Source organism: Brachionichthys hirsutus, unplaced genomic scaffold (assembly GCF_040956055.1).
Source record: "Brachionichthys hirsutus isolate HB-005 unplaced genomic scaffold, CSIRO-AGI_Bhir_v1 contig_283, whole genome shotgun sequence".
Lineage (NCBI taxonomy): Eukaryota > Metazoa > Chordata > Actinopteri > Lophiiformes > Brachionichthyidae > Brachionichthys > Brachionichthys hirsutus.
The window spans coordinates 263,681-287,000 of NW_027180371.1; the positions used below are offsets into that span (position 1 = coordinate 263,681).

The 23,320-nt window shown below is 44.7% G+C and overlaps 2 protein-coding genes across 2 annotated transcripts; one reads left to right on the forward strand and one right to left on the reverse strand.

Annotated features, from left to right (window-relative positions):
• Positions 1 to 1,321: 1,321 nt before the first annotated feature.
• LOC137914158 (kinesin-like protein KIF1A) lies at positions 1,322 to 14,277 on the reverse strand. The gene is made up of 48 exons (XM_068757764.1): positions 14,172 to 14,277; positions 13,427 to 13,500; positions 13,058 to 13,237; positions 12,886 to 12,954; positions 12,375 to 12,553; positions 12,102 to 12,213; positions 11,905 to 11,982; positions 11,748 to 11,813; positions 11,628 to 11,645; positions 11,450 to 11,528; positions 11,284 to 11,362; positions 10,882 to 11,024; positions 10,691 to 10,729; positions 9,691 to 9,890; positions 9,502 to 9,581; positions 9,306 to 9,381; positions 9,133 to 9,212; positions 8,945 to 9,051; positions 8,780 to 8,863; positions 8,503 to 8,683; positions 8,347 to 8,419; positions 8,178 to 8,271; positions 7,946 to 8,094; positions 7,568 to 7,746; positions 7,249 to 7,386; positions 7,021 to 7,139; positions 6,851 to 6,936; positions 6,610 to 6,745; positions 6,271 to 6,442; positions 6,003 to 6,093; positions 5,807 to 5,925; positions 5,673 to 5,728; positions 5,486 to 5,594; positions 5,323 to 5,389; positions 5,139 to 5,223; positions 4,941 to 5,046; positions 4,690 to 4,713; positions 4,427 to 4,541; positions 4,167 to 4,300; positions 3,991 to 4,052; positions 3,737 to 3,882; positions 3,355 to 3,531; positions 3,165 to 3,236; positions 2,445 to 2,554; positions 2,074 to 2,193; positions 1,793 to 1,985; positions 1,590 to 1,708; positions 1,322 to 1,379 (listed from the first exon to the last, which is right to left on the reverse strand). The coding sequence occupies exons 1-48, from the start codon at positions 14,275 to 14,277 to the stop codon at positions 1,322 to 1,324; spliced, it is 5,139 nt and encodes a 1,712-aa protein (XP_068613865.1).
• Positions 14,278 to 19,997: 5,720 nt separating this feature from the next.
• Positions 19,998 to 23,130, forward strand: LOC137914165 (alanine--glyoxylate aminotransferase-like). The gene is made up of 11 exons (XM_068757772.1): positions 19,998 to 20,270; positions 20,547 to 20,739; positions 20,886 to 20,950; positions 21,042 to 21,142; positions 21,226 to 21,296; positions 21,383 to 21,467; positions 21,594 to 21,692; positions 21,876 to 21,945; positions 22,344 to 22,439; positions 22,579 to 22,707; positions 23,023 to 23,130. The coding sequence occupies exons 1-11, from the start codon at positions 19,998 to 20,000 to the stop codon at positions 23,128 to 23,130; spliced, it is 1,290 nt and encodes a 429-aa protein (XP_068613873.1).
• The last annotated feature ends 190 nt before the right edge of the window (positions 23,131 to 23,320 follow it).

The following is a 23,320-nucleotide window of genomic DNA, read 5'->3' on the forward strand; positions in this document are numbered from 1 at the left end:
TATTTCAATTGTACATTTTGATCTAGCAACTCAGCTAACCCATAATAAGCACTGATTTAATCAAAGTAAAATTCAACTGAATTCATCGTGCAAAACCTCTTCGTTCAATTTATGTAGGATTAAGAAGCTTGAAGAATCAGTGTAACCTTTTAGGAACCATGTTTACTCTCCTGCCATGTTAACGTGAAGGCTAATCTATCAATACGAGGATTGCAATGGTTAGCTAGAGTAGCACGACAAAGCGATACATCTATGCCAAGGTCACGCGTTATGTTGCAGTTGGATCAAACGATTCTGAAATAAACTTATTAGTTAACTTTACACATTTATGGTTTGTACATTTTCTTGTCCTTAAGCTAAGATAACCAGCCGCTTGTCGTTGCTTCATATTTACCATGCGGGTCATAATTAACTTTATCTTACACTTGCTTACTGTTACTGTCTGTTTCCCAAAAATGTTGAACTGTTTCTTTAACACGCCAAATGTCTGCTAACAGCAAATAAGTGGGAAGCAATCAGAAATAAATAAATTAAGAAAATAATGCTTTGGTTAAAAAAATAAAATGAAGTGCGTGATAGGAACCATTAACTCAACAAAGTACATACAACAAAAAACAAAACCAGTCACTGGTCCTGTCACAAAAATATGAAAGTGCAGAGAACGTGCGATAGCAACATTGAACATAATCTTTTATGGCTGTAAAAAAAAAAAAAAAGCTTTTTTTTTTATCTAATAAAGATTTATTTGGCCTTTGTCTAGCCAACACCGTCATTTAATAAAAACACAGCAACCTCGACTTGCTCTTTTCTCCTGACAAATCACTCCTGCTACTTTAATGTTACGGCGGCTGATCTGTTCGCTAGCTGAAGACCCTGCTGCGCCTCTGCTGCAAGCGCCCCAAGCCGATACAAGCTGAGGTAACATACAGTATATCATGGACGCCACCTACAGAGAGAAACGTCCCACTCCTTTTCATTTCTCTCCTCACAGATGACAGATTTCTACATGGAAACTTAATCAAAACTAGTCCCAATGCCCAGCACAGGTAAGTTAACTAATGGGGTTTGGGTGGCTAGTTGTTGTCTTCTAAAGGTCAGGAGGGATCACACCATGCGGGGATATGATGAGGTGCTAGCTGCATAAACAGAGAGGGTTCTGTTCCGTTTTGGGATGACATGTTTGGGGCTGGGAGCATCCTCACACACAAGGTTACTCAGCTTGCTATTATGTTCATTAGGGCAGGATGGTGAGTGGACCTTTTAAGATTGTTTTGTTTGTTTGTTTGTTTGTTTGTTGATTTCCACTCAGCCGGTTTGTCTCTCACATCCTCTGGGCGGACGGGACTGACTGGACCGACTTTCTCCGGGAGAGCTTTGACCTGTGGAACGGATGGGAGAGAAAATGTGGAAGCATTTCAAAATATTAGTAACGTAGGGTACTTGTACTTGTCAACTGTTATAGGATCAGTGAATATGTATTTTAAGCTTTTACCAACAGATGGGCTCATTCGTGTCACTTGGTAATAGCTTTACGATGCTGTCCAAGATTCTTTTTAGGTGAACTGTCCCTTTACGTCTTTTACATTTACCTGATGGTGCCAGCTAACAGCGGATTAAAGGCGTACAGCCAGTCATGCATCTCTTTGTCGTTAGTGGCCTGTAGAAGTATCCCACAATGCTCAGTGGATACAGCAAAAGTGTTGGGAGTCTGGAGACAGAAAACAAGTTCAATCAAATCAGCTTCATTCATCTTAAAACCTGCTTCCGCTATCAAACCGAGGTTCGCCCATACCCGCAGTAGGGTTTGTTTGTCCTCGCTGTATTCCACCTTGGCGGACGACAGGTTGATGACGGCTCTCTCCACGCTGTCCCTCTCGCTGCGGTACAGGTAGACGTAGGGCCGGCGCACCACCACGTAGCGCTTCACCCAGCCACTGGTGTGAGGCTCCAGGAAGTGGAGGTAACCTTTCTTTGACACAATGGGGCTGCGTGAGATGACACAAGCATTAGGGCAAAATGCGCTAAGTTAGATACAATCTTTGTGTGTGTGTGTGTGTGTGTGCGTGGTCTGACCTCACACGAATCTCTTGGATGTCAGGAACGAAGGTGCATCCTCTGAGGGCTCTCTTCCTGTCTATGGGGCTGTATGGGTCCAGATCAGGCGTGGAAGCACCTGAACTGGGTTCCGTGTGTCTACATAAGAGAGAAAACAGGATCATAATTTGATAAAAGAGACAAATCTCTATGTTTAGATTTTGGATCAATATATATATAGATATATATTTATTGATCCAGTGATGGAGTGATGGAAAATACAAGCTCAGACTCAGACAAAGTTATTTTATGCATGGGTTGGATATTTATTGTTTTTCTCAGACCAGATCAATATGATTGATGATGCATTAACATTATACTGCAAAGAATGGCCTCAAGTAAATACGTACCGAATGTCATAATGTCCCTCAACCAATGAGGGACAGGTGGAGGACGGAGTGAGCGTGCTCAGTCCGGACGAGGTGGAATCTCTCCTGAGCGACGCAGATATCTCAGAAAGCTAAAACACACGCATCGACACACATTCACAATAAATGCACAAAGAAGCACACACACACACACGCACAATGCAAGAGGGACAAATACAGATACAGACAAAGGATACCAGCAAACATTTAAGCACACAAAGCACAGACATGCATTCAGAGGACAATGTGATCAGACAACTTGTCCTTTTCCTGGAAATCTCTCTGATATTTGTAATGCAAATCCTCATTATCTAAGAGCCCCTTGCTGATTTAAATGTTAAAGAGGACATGCAGGAGTAACGTAGAGGAAGCCTAGCAGGGTCTAAGGACAGGGAATGAGGAGGAGTAAAGGAAGGTGCAGCTTGATCATTTGGGTGTATGAAATATGGATACATAAGCAGGAGACCAAAAAAGGGTATTTAATCACTCTTACAGGCGGTTAAAATCCTAACCCAGCTCTAAGTGGTTAAAATATAGATTGGGATAAGGAAGAAATAAAAAAATAAATACAAAAGAATCAGGACAGGAAATGATTGAATGCATTGACAGAGTGGTTGTAGTGGGGGGCTAAAATGTTTTGTGGTGAACAGCTAACGGTTCAGGATTAATGGGCTGGTTTAAAGGGCCTAGGCTGGGGCTCACCTTGCTCTCACTGGCACTGCTGCTCACCTGGCTGTACTCCCTGTTAAAGGTGTGCATCAGCAGGCGCAGACACTAGAGAGAAGAAAACAAAAGTGTTCTTTGAAGACAGCATATCCGATCCAAAACCATCAAACAAACTAATATCTAAGCTGAGATGGAAATCCTAAAGGCCTCAGGGACCAGCAGTCACCTTCGCAGCCAGCTCCCTCTGCCTCAGGTTGGGGCTGTCGGGGACAGGGCTGTGGCTGAACACGGGACTCTTTGGGAAGTCGCCGCTGTCGCTGCTCTTGTAGAGAGCGTCCTGTCCTGCCTGCAGAGTGGCCTCCAGCTTCTGCCTCAGGAGCAGGTAGTGTCTGGTCTTCTCCACCTAATAAAAGGCAAGCAGGCACAAATATAACGTCAGTGGCTGTGGTCCAGAAAGACCCGAAAAAGGACTCCAGATGGGACTGATGACAATTCAGTTGACGATCTTTCCTGAACAACAGGACAACATTCGGCATTCGATCCCTTTCCTAACTTTTCTTTTCCCAGGTTTGACCTCTGTTCCAAACCTCCTCGACCTACAAACTGACCTCCTGCAGTAAACTGAGTTTCTCCAGCTCCCACTGGTGGTCCAGGATGAGGCTGTCGCTGCGAGGCCTCCACCCAGCCAGGTTCTCCTCTCCTCGGACGTACGCCACCGAGGTGTCCAGCACACGCCTGCGACGACGCTGCATGCCTGAAGGAAGATGTGAAATAGCTCAGTGAGCATGATAAATCTCAAATAGAAAAGGAAGCCTACATTATTTATATTGATTATACTACTGGATCAAATTTCCAGCCTCACCTGGACTGCCATTGTCCGCCACATGGCAGAGGGTGACTTCATAGACTCCAGTGACACGGTTACTGAGAAGGATAGGGAGCACGTTTCCAAAAGTGAGAGTGAGAATGAATTTAATTAACAAACATTACTTGGGGTTGAGACTTAGACGAAAGTCAGACTTGCATGAATGTCTGTACCTCTCAGAGGGTCGGAGGCAGCCGGTGCTAAAGAGGTTTCTGATGGAGCGAGAGGCTGGCAGTTTTGCATCACGGGAATAAAACACCATGCAGAAATCTTTGGTGATCACTGTTGGCTGAGTGCAGTTCTCCATCTGGTTATAGTATATCGAATATTAACAAATCAGACTGCAAAAATATCTTCTTATAGAGGCTTATTTTCTTTTACATAATGTTCCAACAGAAGCTCTGAGCAAATGAAGATTTGTTGTCACCGGTACCTCAAGATAAGCAGAGAGGGTGATGTAGATCTTCTCTCCATAGGGAGTGACTCTGTTCAGGAGCAAAGAGTTGTGCATGGAGCTGTCCCAAGCCGCCTCAAATCGGTAGAAAGTTCTGCAGCGTGACAAATAAATAAAATAAACATTTTACTTCATCTGCAGGATTTTTAAAGAAGAAAAGTTTCAACTTTAAGACAAGCCCAGAGCAATGTTTTTTTTTTTGTCAGAAAGAAATATAAGAAATTAGGATTGTTAATTTCTACCTATGATCGACTCCCAAGGAGACGCTGCCATTAACAAAGAAATGTAGAGAGAGAGAGAGAGGACATGAGTTACTGCAGCTGTTAAAAGTTTGAAATCAGCAAAATGAAAAATATGCTGGAGAAATGTCTGATAAAGCCACTGATGGTAGGGCGGGGGGGGGGGTGCTTGTTATGAAAGTAAAAGAGGAAGTTGCTGTGGAATAACTTAAAGTACACAAAGGAGAAGAGTTTGTATTTTTTTTAAGTCATACTTGTCGTTGTGCTTCGGCCAGAAGTAGGCTGAAGAGAGGATGTTGAGGGAGAGGATGTTTGGGTCTACGATGGTCTCATCTGCCTCGGGTGAGTTTCGAATGCGACCTGCCGTCCAACAAGTAGGCATGACAGATAAATCAAGCGCACCTTTTCGCTAAAATCCAACCAAATCGTCTTAACATATACTCACTGCTTACCAATTACCAGCTCCTTCACCTCTTTCCACTCAAAATCATTTCCTGTTTCATGAGCGATGGTGACTGTGACCCTCCTCTGAATGCCCTGTGTGGGGGGGGAGATGAGGGAAGACATGTTATAAACCGGGTTGTTATTAGAGCTAGTCTAGTTTGAGGAGGGTCATTTGGAGCAACATGGCCGGACCTGATGTAAGAGGAACGTGCCGTGGCAGGGCATCCCGCCTCTGTGGTCAACGACAGCTGGGATGTAGCTAGAAACAAGGAAGCAGCCGGTGAATTGAATGTTCTCACCAAAATACTTTCCGCGGAGGAGGAAGCGAGACATCTCACTCGTGAGCCTTACTCACTCTCCATTAGCTTCCAGCTCGCAGATCTCAAAGAAGACCATGAGGTCGTATTTGGCGTGGCAGGGTCCCGCGGCGGAGCGTTTCAGCGTGTTGAGCTTCGTGGCCGGCACTAGAGGAATGACAATAGACAATAGAGCATGACCTTTCACCTGAACCGTGATTGCCTACCTCTGGTCACCATACTAACCTGGTTTAGATAAGGGCATCACCCTGGGGAACTGCCTCCTCGAAGGCCTCAGTGGACTGAAAGATGAAGAACGCGAGATAACATCTAAAAATGTGGTGAGCTGTTGAAAAGGGAAGGTCAGAGTTAATCCTCACCTGATCAAGTCCTTGCAAAGGGGAGGGAAGGGTTGTCTCTGATAGTGCCCGAACACCTCGAACACGATGGGCTGGGTCTTGATATACTCCACGAAGGACTTTGTCACCTCCACAGTGATCTGACAGGGACGAGAGGAAACACAATGTTTAGCAGGTACAGGAAAACATCTCGCAGAAGCCTTGCCATGGTTCATACATTTTGGACATGGTAGAAGCCGAGTGGAGGCCCTCTTCCTGTGTTCTTCAGCGGCTCAGTGGAGAAAGCTTCGTCATGGCGGTGGATGAAACTGAAAGAGGCAAGGCCATTATTTAGACGGACCTTCCAAACATTCTCAGGAATGCACCAGCAGCTCAGAGTTTAATTTATTGATTACATTTGCTAATGAAGCTAACGTCTTGCAGATGATCTTTCTATGAGCTATGAGCTAAGGAGGTTTATACATTTTCGGGAACCTTGAACTCACTTGAATTGGCAGAAGATGTCGGCGTACTCGGCTGAGATGCTGGAGGCCTGCAGGACGGTGACTCTGAAGGTAAAGGTGCTGCCGATCCTCAAGTGTAACAGAACCTGTTCTGGGCTGATGTCCAAAGAGAGATCTGAACTCTTCGCAGGGCTTTGGGGCGCCTCCATGAAGGCTAAATGCAACAGGACAATGGTACTGTCATTTTGCAGAAGTGTACTATCATCATCGACTGTGAAATGCATGTTGAGTTTTCACAGGGCCACCATCTTTTTACGACCCAGTCCTCGACGCTGGCTGCCTTCAAACAGACATGTAATTGCTGGATTGATGTCGCCTGACCTGGGCAGGTGTTGTTGTTGACTTCGTCGGCAGAGATTCCGATCTCAGGGCTCTGTCCTTCTCCCTCCACTATTCGCAGCTCCTCCTCGGAGGTGTTGGAGTGGGAAAGGCCAGCAGGACACGACTCAGTCTGGAACTAGACGGAAGACAGACCCCCATTTGAGGCGAGACAGTACTGATTTTCAGGAGTAGTTTTCAATGTTTCAAATGTTTCAAAGGACAATCGGGCAAACTATAGTACCTTCTCAAACTGCTTGTCCTCGAAGGAGATCTTGGCAGTGCCTGACTGCCTCACACCAGAACCATAATCAGGGGCTTCTTCATCGGCTGAAGTGAGACAGAACGAAGAGGACGAAAATGTCAAAGGCAGATTCTAGACATATTTAGCAGGCCGACATTGAAAGTCTATACCTGAGATGGCCTGCACAGCCACTCTGAGGAAGCCCTTCACCTCTCCTTTCTCACTGACGATGGCCACGCGATGCACCAGGGGCACCGGGTACAGCAGGTTGCTCAGGTACACAAAAGCCCTGAGGAAGAGGAGGAGGAGGAGGAGAGGAGGACATGATTTTAGAAGACAGCGTGCCATAAAGGTGCTGATGTTAAAATCCGTCTGGCTGTTTTTAGGTGCTGACGAACCTGCCGACCAGACGGAACCAGGGGAAGCGGTCGTAGAAGGGGTCCCCTCCGGTCAGGGCGTGGTCAGAGTCGTCCACAGCACTGCTGGGGAGCTCTGCAGCACGGTCGTACATTTCTCTCATCAGGTCCAGCCTTTGTCTGCAGGGGGGGCAATAAATTAACCTCTCTGCTAACAGTGTGTGTCTAAGTTGGATGCTAAGACAGAGCTGATATTGAAAGCACAGACTTCAGTGGATTAAAAGCATCTATGTGACAATGATTTACGGGTTACTCGACCATAGAATCTGCTTTATGCAATTAGATTCCTTTCCTGACACACCTGAGCTTCTCCAGAGTCCAGTAATGTGTGGCGCCGTTCTTTTGGTCTTGTACTTCAACGGCTACAATAGTACGGGGGAACGGTTGTCTTTCCCTCTCTTTGGCCACGCCGGGGGGCAGCAGGTCGGGGGGCAAGGGGGAGTAGAGGGTGTCTGTCAACAAGACAAACTGGAACTGCACCTGAGTGAGACACAAGATGTGAAAGATGAGTTGGATCTGTAGAAGGCTCCCAAGAACAACGAAAAGAACAGATTCATAGCTGCAATATCAAACAGGAAGGTACTATTAAACTATAATGTTTATGAAGCTGAAACCAAAACATATTAATGCTGGCAAACTCTAACAATTTAGGATGAAGAACAAAGACAGCGACAAGCACCTTCTTCTTCAGCTCCACACTGATAGCGTTGGCTTCCTTGAGGAAGATGGCGTTGCCCCAGAGCAGATCCCTGAGGGACGTGAACTGGTAGAAACGCCACTTTCTGAAAGCCCACAGAGCCAACTCGGTCTCGTGCACCGTCCACGGCACTAGGTTGAAAAGACAGGAGGTGTGTGAGTCTAATTTGACCAAATAATCGCCGGATATAACTGACTTGAGGTGACAGAATCACCTTCCTCTTCGGGCTCCTCTTCTTCTTCTTCTGGAGACTCCAGGTACCGAGAGTCCACCTGCTTTTGAAGAGCTTCTAATTTGCTCTCATAGTCCTGTGCGGTGACACGAGATCCAAGCTAAAAACATTTGAACTGCTTTCTTTTCGCTTTATTCGAGCGTGAGCTCACCAGCCTCTGCTGCTCCAGCAGGTTACTGGCTTCCTCCCGTTCTTTTCGGTACTGATCTTCAAGCTCCTGAAGCCTGAAGGCGATGCAAAGTTGGACTTTTCCGAAAATGAATGTAAGTAAGCTTTAACAAATACTACTACTGCTGCTTTGCTGTACCTCTGCTCCATCTCCTGCTTCATGTCAATGCCTTGCTTCTCCAGCAGCTCCCTCTGAGCGAAGGCCCAGTCGACGGACTCCACGGGGGTCTCGGCGCACGGCGTCCTCTCCCGCTCCAGACGCGCCTGCTCGGGGTCGTTGAAGCGAAACACGTGGCTCTTTCCCATGATGATGCGATTCCCTAAAAAGGGCACGTGGAAACACAGATGTTTCTCCGCTTACGCTCCAGCTGCGGGTGTTTTATTTGACTATTTTAAATCCACAGCCATGACCGCACCTGATCGCAGAACGATGGGAGACGTCACCCTCTTCCCGTTGACATATGTTTCTGCCTCCTCACATGGTTCCAGAATGGCACATCCTGTTCACAAGGTTAATTAATAAAATAGAGAATCTCATGTAAAAAAAAAGGCAAACCAATGATTATGAGGATGGCCCTTACCTTCTCCTTGGGGGCCCACGGTGCTACTGAAGGTGCAATGTTCATCTCTAATGAAATGGCCACTGAGAACAATGTCTTGGCGAGTCTTGGCGTTTTCACGGCCAACCCTGAGGGAGACGATGAAGCAATCTATTTAAAAAAAAAAAACAGCACAGTATGTGGATGAAATCTAAAATGGCAATGCTTACTTGGTAATGCCATCTTTGATGTAGTACAGCAGGCACTCTGACATCAGCGGGTCTTCATTCAGGTTCACCAGATGAGGGGTCTAAAAGGGAGGCCGGCAAAATCAGGTCCACGTGTGCGTGTGTTTAGGTGGATATAGTTCATTTACACAGTGGGAAAAAGTGGCGAGTTGTACTTTTTTGGGGGAGAAAACGCCCACAGTGCCTCCGTCTTCTCTCATAGCGACACCCATCTCCGCCAGCAGGGCCTCTCTGCAGGAGGAGGTCGCAGTTGGAGTCAGAAAATATCATTTTGCTACCAATAACAAGGGTTAGCGGGTAGAAAGGTGTAAGCCAAAGACGTCAAATCATGCTAGATAATGCCTCACACACCTGTCCATACGAATGGCCTCGGTCCGTCGCAGCTTCTCCTCCCAAGTCTCATTGAGCTCCGCGATGATTTTCTCGGTTTCCTTTTGGAAAATAATTCAGACAGATATCTGAAAGTTCTGCACAAGCCCATGTCCAATCTCCCGTATCCCAAATGCACACCCAAAACAGTTTCGCTGTCCTCCTTCCTACCTTGAGCCTCTCGATGGCCTCCTCACTGGCCGGGCTGAAGATGCGGTCATGGAGGTTGTTGATGGACCCGGCCCGACTGGTCAGGACTGAAAGCGACGGGGAGGGACTCATCCCTGTCGTGGCATTTGACACTGTGGAGAAATCGCCCCTTTGATTGGCAGCCTGGCGATTATTCACAAAGTTCTTGTAATCGCACAGGTCTGCCAGAGAGAGAGGTGTTGCGTGGAAGGAAGGAAGGAAGGAAAGACAGGTGGACAGAAGGTAGGAGCAGACGTCGGGTAATTAAGGGAAAACAAGAGGGATGGAGAGGATTACGCGAAGAGACATGAAAAGAAAAAGTGGGGGAAGTGGGGAGGAGTACAAAAAAAAAGAAGAGAAAGCTCAAAAAATGGATCCAAGAGGCAAATCATCTGCTCACCAAAGCCATCGCAGAACGAGAGAGAAAGATGTTTGAGCACAAAATGCCACATTGTCCCTACAAACTGGCAAGCATGAGCATGTTAGGAAAAATAAAATATACATATCACTACAGTGCAGCAAGAGCAAACACGGCCTTCGTTTTCTTTATGTGCTGCATGTTGCTCTGATTTCCAACATTTGGTAGCAACGCAGGCCATTTTGGCACACTGACTCATACCTTCAACAAGCTCCACACATACAGAGAACAAGGACATGACTCAGCAGTCTAAAATGGCTTCCTTCCATGATCACCGGTCTCATAATCATAATCATAATCATAACCAAATCGGACTCTGCTTCAGCTTCCTGATGAACTGCCAGAGCCTCTCAGTGAAGTAAAAAATAAATAGAAAATTCCAGCCAATTAAAAAAATTTGTTATGAGGACAAAAGTGACCAGAGAGAAAAATCTTAGCGTGGAAATCAGAACTAATGGGAAGACAAAAGGAGGCCATTTTACAGAATCATGAGAAAAGACTTCCTCAGCTGCAGAATTTGTTTCTTTTAGTTGCAAAGTGCAAGCTTTCTTGAGTCATACACACATTTCAAACCGGGGATGACGGGGCCGGTGCAGCGATACGCTAACAGGACAGAGGGGGGAAGAACGACAACGAGGGTGAGAGAAACTCGCACTCCAAGTCAACCCGTCCAAGTCCTCTGTCTTAAAGGTACAGTCGGAAAATAAGATGCACGAAACGTCTCAATTCAAGTCACGTAGGCATGCAATACTCACTCTCTATGATGTCTCCAAGTCCCTGGGCGTACAGCAGGTCTTTGAGGCGAGCCACCTCCTCTTTCAGCTCACGCACCAGGCGGTTGTTGGGATCCTCATTGATCACGGCATTGCAGCGGATCTGTTTGGCACGGTCGGCATACCTGGAGGGACAGAGGCCATCAAGGTCAAGGGCCATTACGTCATAAAGTGATTCCTCAGCCTCCAGGCACTGAATGAGAAGGATGCAGCTGACTGTCAGCTGAGGACATTATGGAGCTGGATCTGTTAAGGCGCTGCACAATCCTGAACGTTGTAAAATGATCACCTACGACGTCGTACCTCTGTTATAAATGTGAGATTAATCTTCCAAATCTGTTGAAAGTCTGACTTAATGATCTTTTCTCATGGTATTTTCCTCACCGGAGAGTACTGAGGGTCTCATCGTAGTTAATGTCGGCAGGGCTGAGGGCAGCCACCATGGCTGTCCGAGAATTTCCTCCTTTAAGACGAGAAAGTAAGAAGATGAATGAAAAAATAAAATATCTATTTGTGATAAATGCTAGGGTTCAGAATAAGGTGTTCGTACCCAGGTTCTCTCTTAGGAGCCAAGTCAGGACTGAATCTCTGTAGGGGATGAAACTCTCCACCTTCTTCTTTTTCTTATTCTGCACACAAAACGAACACAAATTCTTCTCTAATCACAACAGAATGAAAATAGTGTTGCGTTTTTTTGGGGGGTTTTTTGCGGCGTTGGATGCACTGACCTTGTTAGGTGCCGAGTCCTGAGAATTGGAGCAGAAACAGCCTCTGTTAATTGCTTTGATCAACACCAAATAAGAATTTGAATCAGTAGCCGATGTTCAATAGAAATACAAATACCGTACCACTTCAGCAAGAGCTGAAATAACTTTTCCCAGAGTAGTTAGAGACTTATTGATATTGGCTCCTTCCTGCAGATACGAAGAAGAAAGAATCAGCTGTGAGAAGAACTTGTCAAACAACCGTGATGAAAAAATGATCAAACTACAGATTCCTCCTCGCCTTCAGTCTGGTTCCTTTCGCTCCGGTTGAGTCGGCTCTCTCACTGCCGGCCAAGTCCACCAGACTGATCTTGCTGACCTGTGACCATAAAAAAAAGTTAACTTTGTCTTTTCTGAGGCTGCAGTGGTGACATGAGTATCAGATCATGCACGATGATTCTTGAAACAGGTCTACGAGCTGAAGCTTGCTGTCAAAACCTTTTCTGAAGTGTTGTCCGTCGCCGTGTCATATTTCTTCTGCGTGAAGATGATGTTGAAGACGGCGTGGGAGCGACTGCTGGTCTCGTTCATGTTGGTCGCTGCCACAGTCCTGAAGGCAATGATAAATGCTGTGTTAGGTGCATATCACTGCCTTGTTGACGCATCCTAGATTTGTTCCAGGCGCTTATTCATCGACCGATTCATTGCATTCGCTCATGTTTTCTGTGATCCAAGGAGTCTGCCGCCGTCGCGCAGCCCCGATCTGTTTACCTGGCTTTATTTCCAGAGTCCATCAAGTCCTGGATGTCGTTGTAGGAAGTGACAGCGAGCTTGGACAGATCTTCAACGTAGGGTCCCATCAGAGGATGCTCTCTGACACGCAGGTTTCCTTTGTTCTTGGGATTTAGTAGATCCCGCACACGCTCACAGTAAATCTCCATGTAGCTCACCTGCAGGAAGAAAAATAACCCGGTAATGTTGTAATGAATTATTAATCGATCCTAAATAGCAGGTGGTTGCTCCTGCACGGGGCGATCAGAAAAAAAATGTATTCTGTAAATTAGCTTCCAAATACCTGATAATCTATACAAATGAATAATCCAATACCAGTTCCCAATATAGTTCCTGATATTTGCTGGACAAAAGCAACATTTTACTCTCTACTACAACAGAACTCAATCAATGACTTTGATTGTTTTAATAACCGAGACAAATTATGAAACACAAAAAAAATAAACTTCCAAATGTGAAAAGTATAGATACAGGAAGTGATGTCACTCACCTCAACGGAATAAGACATGCTGTTTTCATTGTTGCCCTCACTGATCTTGGTGAAAAGGTCCTCACACAGCTAAAAAAAATAATAATAATGGGTGAAGAGAACAAATGTAGTTTGTCAACAGAGGGTTTGACATTTTGATTCGATTTTAAATCAAAGTTATACTTAGTGTTACCAGAGGAATAATCCCTTGCTGGTCCTTCTCCTGCCGTCCCATCATGGTGTAGCTTTTGCCTGCTCCTGTCTGGCCATATGCAAATATGCACACGTTGTAGCCTTCAAAGGCATGAAGCAGCATCTCTTCCCCGATGTCTTTGTACACCTGCACCTGGGATGCATAGTCGATGTCCTCAGGCTGCAGACGGAGAGAAAAACGATTAGATAGACAGTTCAAAGGCTGTTTTCACACTTTTAATATGTTCTAAGAGGCATACAAAATAAACAGTTCTAATACAATTACATAAATATATTTTTAGTCTTCGTTAATTTGTTTAGGATCAAATAATGCATATTCTTATTTAACTAGTAATGCAGCGAAACTTACTGTGGTGTGTGACCAGTAAGAATAGTCAAAGTTGAAACTCTTGTTTTCTTTGGGCTGCTTGGGGTTCAGGATTGCTAGATAGAGGAAAAAAAACAGATCAGACGTTAGATTCACTCTAAAGCCCTGTGAATTCGTCCAGTTTTACATTGTGTGATTACATATAATGTTGTTGGAGGAAATAAGTGAACACCAATTAGAGGGACCAATGGTTAGCCAGATTAATTTAATTTGGCTTCATTACCATGATCAGAAAATCTTTGGTTTATTTCCAAGCTGTGAAGTTTGTTTCATGTAAACGAACTCGACCTGGATGTGAGGCATGCGTTTCTAATATCCATTGTGGGTGTTTATTTTTTTCAGTAATGCAGTACATTTGTGCATTCCTCAGTTTATTTGTAAACCAGTCCATTTTGGACCTTTAAAAAAAAAAAAAAGAATTTACCCTATAAAAAAATGTAAAGCGTCACTCAACAGAGTGAAATAGTTAAATAACATCGCAGGTTCTGTCTAATGGCAGCACTGACAGGCACAACCGGCCAGCATGCCCACTCTTTTCACACACTCACACACACACACTTATATCCATCCGCTGATCCGGCATCCAAAACAAAAGACAATCCTTTTGATCCCTGCAGCTTGTGTACGAGAGAGCAACTACAATAACACACATAGACATAATGACTGAAGCGTTTGTTTCTGTCTCTTGCTGCCAAGATGAAGCGCCCCCCCCTCGGTTTGCACTCACTTGTTGTGTTTCCTGACATCTGAATGATGCACTTGCTGTCCTTCCCGATCTCTCTGGAGTTGAAGGGTCGGACCCTCACCGCCACCTTCACTGACGCTCCCGCCATGTTGCGGGTGGGTCTGCGATTTGCGGAGAAGAGCTGGTGATCTATGTGGCTACACAGACACGCGCACCTGTGACCTGTGCAGGTAGATGACGAGAGGAAGTTAAAACCGGGGGCATGTCTGTCCCAAATTAATCCATCAAATGAAATCGGTTGTTCCCTCACGTTGTTTTTTCATCGTTTATATATCCACCTCTCCAACAACAACTAGAAAACGACAATCAGAGATTGCAGACCCTCGCCTCCAAAAGACTATTCGATCTTGTGAGACAGTAAACAGGGTTCCAAACCTGCTCTAGCATGCTGCTCTGGAATGTACTACAAGCCATCTTCTGGACTCTTTTTCCCATCATGCCATTCGTGCCCCTCCCTCTTAAAGTGGCAGTTTACAGCACAGGCACAATTCCAGATGTAAAAATAATTCTAGAATCTGGATCCAGATCCGGATCAACGCCATTCTCGGGGAGGACCGAGCCACGGACAGAACCTTGCTTGTGTAAAATTTTCAAGTCGATTGGGTTACTAGTTTTTGACTTATGCGCTCGGACAGACAAACAGACAAACAGACAAACAGACAAACAGACAAACAGACAGACAAACGCACCCAATTGCAATACCCTCGCTTCCGCTTCGGCGAGGGTAATTAGTCTCAGCAGACTCATCAACCACCACCGCCACAAGTATGTTGCTGCCGCTCACAACAAATGTCCCTCCATCCTTTCTGAACAGTAATAATTCCTGACAGACCATTTGTCTTCAGTTGATTCAGTCGTGAGGACAGGGCTGCATCAGCCTCATCGCACAGTTGAGAAAATCCCATTATCACACACACACACACACACACACACACACGACACATTATCCTGGATCATTTGTTAAGCTTCTAGCAGTGAGATGCGCTGACTAAATTGCTTCATGGTTAGCATTCCTTCTACTGCTGTACTTCCGGCTTGACCCGTGAGGGGTCGCCACAGCAAATCAACATTCTCCACTTCACCCTGTCCTTTGCATCATCCTCCCTCACTACATCCATGTATCTTCTCCTGGGTCGACCTGTAGCCCTGTTCCCTGGCAGCTCCATCCTCAGCATCCTTCTACCGATATAGTCCCTTGTCTCTCCTCTGGACGTGTCCAAACCATCAAAGGCTCTCTGACCTTATCTCCAAAATGTCAAACCTTCAGTGTCCCTCTTATTGCCTCATTTCTAAGTTGGCATTCCTGCTATACTCTACAATAAAATGGCTGCTTATTTTTCAGGCATCATCCCCGGGCCTCAGCTATCATTTTGTTGAGGCCTTGTAGTGGAATCGTTTCCCCTCACTGCCTCGCACCAAAGGACAACACATTCATTCATGGCTGTAAATAGCTGCAGTGTTTTCAGATGCATCTTTAAGTTCATTTCGGGCCGCTTGTAACTTTTTGTTTTTTTTATGACAATATTCTAGGGCTGATTTCATTTGCTCCGCACGGGTCTCAAAATGAAAACGCAATCCCATCTGAACAATGAGCTCCTATCTGGACAATAAACGTTCTAAGAACATATGATGGGTCTTTTTTTTTTATAGAAACTGTAAATATGAAACATGTAAATATGGCTTCCATCCATCGTGCTCCTGCCGCACCTCAAACACAGGCCGCGTAAACACAAACGACCCAGACTCCAAATCGTCTATCGCTGCGCCAGAAAGGAGTTCAGCACGTTCAGCATTTTCAGGCAAACCCAAATGTTTCTCACTTTGATTGGGTTGGCATGCAGTTTGTTATTTTACTCCATGTTGTCCTTTACATATCACAATTACTGACGGCGGCGGAGTCCAGCGTCCAACATCGTGACGCAGAGTATCTATTGTCCAAAAGGCCTTCCAATCGTCGTCACAAACGTCTGCCGTCCACGCCAAGGCGTGACGCCCATGAGCAGCGATGCTGCGCCGTGGAAAAGCATCTCCGGGAGCCGCGTCTTACCTCAGCGATTCAGACTCGACGAACGCGCGGAGGGCGAATCCTCTGCCCATTCAAAACAGGGCCGGGACACCCCCCCCCCCCCCCCTCCCCTGGTCCCTTTTGTTTCTCCTCCTTAAGTCAGCCTACAGCATCCCTTTCCTCATCCATAGACGGAGAATCCGGAAAAATGGAGAGACAGGGCGAGGGACGCAGCCTCAGCTTCAGCCGCGCTGGATGGGGCTGGATCCTTGGAACGCAGCGGCGCGTCAATCAGCGGCGGGGGGGTGGGGGGGGGGGAGGGGGGTGATGCGAGGGCCAGATGGATAAACAGGCCTCCCGGTTGTCTGTCCTTCGCTCGGTCTGAACGAAGGGGAAATGGCGGTGCTGCTGTGCCAATGGATGCTGGGAAGCAGTGATGTCAGCATCAGCATCATCGGCAGCCATCAGGTGGAGCGCGGGGGGGGGGGGGGGGGGGATGAATGGACAAGAGCTGGCTTCAGAGAAATATGTGTAGGAGTCAAGTGTTTAAAAAATAAAATACTCTGAGGTATTCTTGTTCGTTTCTTGTTGAATATCTAATTTGGTATAAAAGAGATTTGCATGAATGCCCCCAACTTGACAGGGGGAGTCGTGCTATAGGATGGAGTCCAGGGGCGTAATTAGCCCGGGCGTCTATGTATGTAGCCAAATGAATAACAGAACACGCGCGCCATGTGTGACAAATCAGAATCATCACAGCCACCTGCTGTCCCTACAAGAAACTGGTTCCAACCAGCCATTGTGACCTGCGGAGATGATTTACACTCGTAATCGACACGTGCATAAAAAAAATAAAGGTCTTGTGAGGTACATTGGACTTTTGGCCCGAGCCTTTCAGTGGTGTTGAGGGGACAGGAGCAAATGACAGGGCCTGTAAACACAGGTCAATGGTTGTAATTGTAATGTATAGTACAGTACTTTGTCTCTCTTTTGTTATCAACTTAATCAAGATAGTCATGAAGTTTATCTAATCTCTGAATTTGATCTTTTGTGTTCCCTGATGCTCTGTGAAAACAACGAGACACAGGTAAAGGAGCAGGAATCAGTGAAGTAGTCGGCCTTTAACTGTTTTATAAGTTTTGCCTGTTTGGATTTGCATACACTTCAGCTGTTCTCACTCAGACAGTCAAGATGAATCATATTTTGGTTAACTGTGTCTGAGCTACTGTGCCAAAATAACTTCATAAAAATAAAGACAGACTTTCTGGGTTCGTCCCCAGAATGGGGATGTTGAGAGTTACGGTTCTGGTTCCCTGTTTTTTTCATCATGACAAAACACAATCCGGCACCGTAACTATTAAAGGAGAGCCATTTCTAAAGCATTTGGCGACAACATGTGAAAAGTCATGTTTCCCTGCAGGCTGAAAGGGGGGGGAGCCATCCCTGGACCCACTGCAAAGATCAAAAGCCAACATTCGTGATGGTGTTAGTGTCTATGGTATAGTGACTGTGTATTAGCAGGTTTGTGTCATCATTTGACCTTAACAATGATAATTATTACTATTATAAGCATTCAAAACAGGTTTGTGTCGTCATTTGACCTTAACAATGATAATTATTAGTTCTGTTGTAGCATTGTAAGTCTCCGGTTTAGCCTTACATTCACTTGTGAGGTTGACAGCTGTGTGGACAGTGCTTAGTATGGAGATATCTTCCTTGGTTAGCATTGATAGACTTCAGCACCTCTGAAGTGCAGAAATGTGGACCAAAAAGCTGCATGTCTATCAGAAAATCATGCTGTTTAGTAAATTATTTGGAGGCCCCCTGCAATACCTAAATAAAGACTAAGAAGCTCACAAGATCCCATAAAACTAGCAGAGGCTTACATTACAGAAATATAACCTAATAATGATGATAATAATAAGGAGTCCTCATATAGGCCTCATACCTTGAAAATTAGCGGATGGGATGTCAGCAAGTGTGGAATTTGATGTTTCCAATCATCTTTTTTGCTAGGGGACATCTCTAAAATGATTCCTGAATTGAAGCTTCGTCCAAACACCAAGAGACATCACTCTCTGAACCTGCTCCTCTGTCAGAGTCTTCCTCACCAAGGCTCTGAAGCAAGGCTAAAGCCTCCATAACTTTTATTTTATTTCTACTTGTCATTTCCGTCTCTCTTGGGTTTAGAGTGAAGCGCTAACTAAGTTTTAGCTTCACGGAGCCTAAAGAACAAACAGACAATAGAGCAGGACAATGTAGCACAGAGTGACATGTGGAACGCCCTGTAAAAAGCATGCAGTCAATTTGACTGCTAAGGTCATTCGAGGTAATAATACTCAGATCTCTTTTGTCTTTTGAAATTTTAATGATAAAACAATGTTATAATAATATATAAACACATTTAGGAAAAGTCAGGATCCTATTGGTACATAGTTGTTTTTTTTAAACCAAGTTATGACGTTGCAAATTTTCAACATCAACATTCATCAGGGACTCCCTGCTGATCCAAGTATGATAATAAAGCCACATTTCAGTATTGAGGCCTCAGAATAATGTGATCGTGGCTTTGAGCATCTTCCCTTTTAGATGTTTGAACTGAACGTCCATGTCCTCACCACTGGGAGATGTTGGTAAGATGCCCTGTGGGACTTGTACACCTCTCTTTTCATCCCCTTTCATCTCTCTTTCTGTGTGTTCCTCCCTGGGCCCCTCCTCTTGCTCTGTTTGGAGGGGTCAGTCCAGTGCAAAGGCCAATGAAAGGCAGTCCTATGTATTTGCCGAAGGTTTAATTATTTACATCGATTGCCTCAGGGAGAGCTCACCTTCTCGAAAACACTTTAGAATTGCGTCAGCAATATAAACTTCTACCCAATTACTGACAGATGGCAGAAGAATAAAAACAATTTCTTTACTTTTTTTCCTGAAAGCTGCCATGCTTAGCTAGTCAGTGAAGCCAAATATAATTGTACAGGGGCTGGCATACTAACACTAATACTAAAGTGTGACCAAATGTCAACTGCCACAATGACTCTGTGTGTGTGTGTTTGTTTCTGTCCTGTTCCACAGAGAGAGCAGATTGGCTCCCACAGAGAAGCCTCCTCTTTATTAAACCTCTGTCCTCCTGTGTGACTGGTGGAGCAGACTAAACCAACAAACCACCTGCAAAATGAACTGAGCTGGTTCTAAGCAGCCAAGTTCAGGTTCCGGCTTAAAATTACTTCAAGAAAAGAGTGAAGTACTTCAGAATACAGTTCAATATGATGATTTTAGATATCCCGCTATTGTCATCCAAACCAAAAGAAATACCTAAATAACCTTAAGATATTTGAGTGTTTTAAAGCTTTGAAAGTTACAATCCTGGAAATTGTGTGTAATTCTGATCTTGGGTTCTATCTTCCTTGTAGAAATAAAAGATAAGGACTTGGATGCTATAGGTAGACCAGATTTCAGATAAATGGTCAAATAACCTGAAGCCAAATCCATTTAGGAGCTGTCCTCTAATACCAAAATAAATGTAATAAAAAAAAATTCACACCCATCAGCCGCTTTTTTTGCGTCATGCCATGCAGGACTGATCATGAGAGACGCATTTGGGAGGGTTGAGCGCAATCCACGCGCTGGCCTCGTTGATTATAGTAAATATGGTGCTGCTGCTTTTTTCTTTCTTGTGCTCGACGCCACCCCGCCCACCCGACCGTCAGGTCAAAGACCTGTTTGTTTTAAATCTTCATCCAAACCTCACAGTCAGATTCGAAGCTCACTCTGCGCAAACTTCCCAGAGACCAGGACACCCAGCCGCGATGCAGCGGGCTTTGTTCATCCGGAGCGCGCTGCTCGGCCACCAGGCAGCGGCCGCCCTCGACGGTCCGCTGGCCTCGAGGAGCGCGCCGATGCTGCAGCGACTGGACCGCTCCATTTCCTCTGTCTCTATCCCGCCGCCGACGTGCATGCTGCGGCCCCTGGAAGTTCCACAGCGTTACTTATTCGGACCAGGACCCTCAAACATTTCTCCACGCATCTTAGTCGCAGGTGGAAGGCCCATAATCGGTCACCTGCATCCAGAAATGTATGAGGTAACGTTTTGTTAGAATAGACCTGAATTATATACTTTATTTTTTTACATCTTTATGTCTAATTACTTTAAAGGGAAATAATCATTTTACACAAACTATTGAAAGTATTTTATTTTTTTAATTCCTCGTACATCACGGAATTACTTTCATTTCGAGCTGTAATTTAAAAAGGACAAAAACTTTGAGCGTTATCGCAATGTTTCCGACCAGCTCAATTTGGACAGAAAGAGCTCGAAAAAAAAAAACGTTTCACGTTTTCGTTGTGCTTCTTCTTAGATCATGAATGACATCAAACAAGGGATCCAGTACGCCTTTCAGACAAAAAACAACATGACTATATCGATGAGCGGTTCCGGCCACGCGGCCATGGAGTGCGCAGTGTTCAATACGGTGGAGCCCGGAGAGAGCGTGCTCGTTGCCGTCAATGGAATCTGGGGAGAACGCGTTGCGGACATCGCAGAAAGAATTGGTGCGTCTTTACGCGTGGTTTTACGCACGAATCCACCGGCATTGCAACAAAATAATAATAATTACACAACTATATTTGCACCGATTACGCATTCTGTGATCACATCATCTATATGTCAAATGATGACAGACTTTTTAAATGTTTAGGTGCCAATGTACATACAATGGTAAAGACACCAGGAGGATATTTCAGCAATAAGGAAATTGAACAGGTAGGTGTCTTTGAAGCTGCTCATTATTTAGCACTGCCATAACAATAAACAGCATTCAGAAAACCTGGCTCACTTTTATGTCTTTCTGTAGGCAATAGAAAAACACAAGCCTGTCCTGTTTTTCCTGGCTCACGGAGAATCCTCTGCTGGCCTCTGTCACCCAGTAGATGGCATTGGGGACATCTGCAGAAAGTAAGTTGTCATAAAACACATGGTTGTAAATGCAATTACCAAAATACACTGCTTCTCAATGTTTACTATCATATCATTTGAAGACACAACTGCCTCTTCCTGGTCGACACAGTTGCATCGCTTGGTGCTGCACCAATATTTATGGACAAGCAAAGTAAGACAACGGTGATGTTTTAAAGTCTGTTATTGCTATTATGAGTTTATGTCTGTATTATAATCTGCTGATTATTTCGCTCTTAGATATTGATATCTTGTACAGTGGTTCTCAGAAGGCTCTGAATGCACCTCCAGGAACAGCACCCATCTCGTTTAATGACAGAGCATGGTAAGGAGGGAATCTGTGGGCAATCGCTGTGCACGTTTCTATATGTGTTTGATTAAAAAAAAAAAAAAAAAAGGGAGACTAAAAGGTTTCTGAAGCAAACATCGATTTGTCTCTCTGTTGTTACAGCAAGAAGATGTTTAACAGGAAGACAAAACCAGTATCCTATCTCTTTGATATGACACATTTATCCAACTACTGGGGTTGTGATGGCAAGCCAGACAGAGTGTGAGTGACTCACTATTCTCTGTAAGACTTTATTTTAACTGGGATTGGGTTTGGCGTCGTTGAATCGTTGAAATAATCTTTTTTGTTTCAATACAGAACTTTGAAATGTGTTGATAATTTGATCATATCAATGACAACATTGCTTGATATACGAATAACATTTGCATGTGCTCTTGGTTTTAGATACCACCACACTGGTCCAGTTTCTGGATTCTTTGCCCTGAGAGAGAGTTTGTCTATTCTTGCTGAGAAGGTAAAGTAGCATTTCACTACTTTTTGTAGAAACCTTACTGAAATATATTCACTAAATTTAGTGTCGATGGAAGAAGTACTGTCAGAGATATTCTAAGTAGCAGTAGAGGTATGCCATGCACTCTCAGGTGCAGTCACTGTAATCTCTGCCATTATTAGTTGTATAATATGTGGCTGTAAGTATTGAACATCCTACTAAATTTGAACAAAATAAAATACAATTTGAAATTAATTTAGGATTCCTTCACCTTCTGGGTTTATTGCATGCCATTTTTCATTACAGCAGAGTTTGTAGGGAGCACACAGGTTGCTTGTAGCTATGCATGTGTTGCTAAGAATATCCAACTTCTAAATTCTTGTCGGATAATAACACCACCAATGATCTTTGTCTCCCTCTAGGGGCTGGAGGAATCATGGAGGAAACATAAGGAGGTGTCAGCATACCTGTATAGAGGGCTGGAGGACTTGGGTCTCAAGCTCTTCATCCCTGAACGGGTGAGGCAGTCTTATTTGGAAAAATAAATGGGGAAAAAAACTACACATACATGAAAAATACACAGACACTTGTAGTACTGAATCTAAACAGCATTCCTCAGTGGTGGTATCCTGTTGGGACATTTTCTAATTCCTCCAGGACTTGAGGCTTCCCTCCGTCACCACCATTGCTATTCCTGAAGGTTATCATTGGAGAGAGTTGCTGACCTACATCATGAAAAACCACCAGATCGAGATGACTGGTGGTTTGGGACCGTCCATTGATATGGTAGGTCACTGCTCATATCTCAACCTAGTAGAGTGGACAAATTGATGCTTTAGAATTGTGGCCCCAGTTATTAGCAGACCCTTATGGTAACTGTTCCAGATTTCTACCACTCATCATTTTACCAGCAGTGAAATCACTGTAAATCACAAAATTAAACTCTTGGGCAAAGAAATAACACAAATTAAACCAGGCGTCCAGATCAACTCGATTTTAATACTTTTGTGTCATAGGTCTGATGTCTGTACAGCTTTATGTCATTCTGATGAGTCACTGCAGGCTCTGATGTACTGCTATTTTCACCTCTCTTTTCATTAGGTGATGAGAATTGGCTTGATGGGATACAACTGCGAGAAGCACAATGCTGATAAGGCGCTGCATGCCTTGGCAGACGCTCTGAAGAACTGCAAAAAGAGCAAGGTGTAAGAGACTGGAGAGAGTTTCATTTCATCACCTTCGTTTCCTGTAGCGAAACGACATTTCCCAATGTTCATTGCTCTGACGAGGCTATTTGTTTAGCTACGTCACACCCGGTCAGCTTTGTGCAGTTGAGAGATGAGCGATCTTGCGCCACTGCCCCCCCCCCATAGCATTTGCAAAGGAATCTATAAAAATA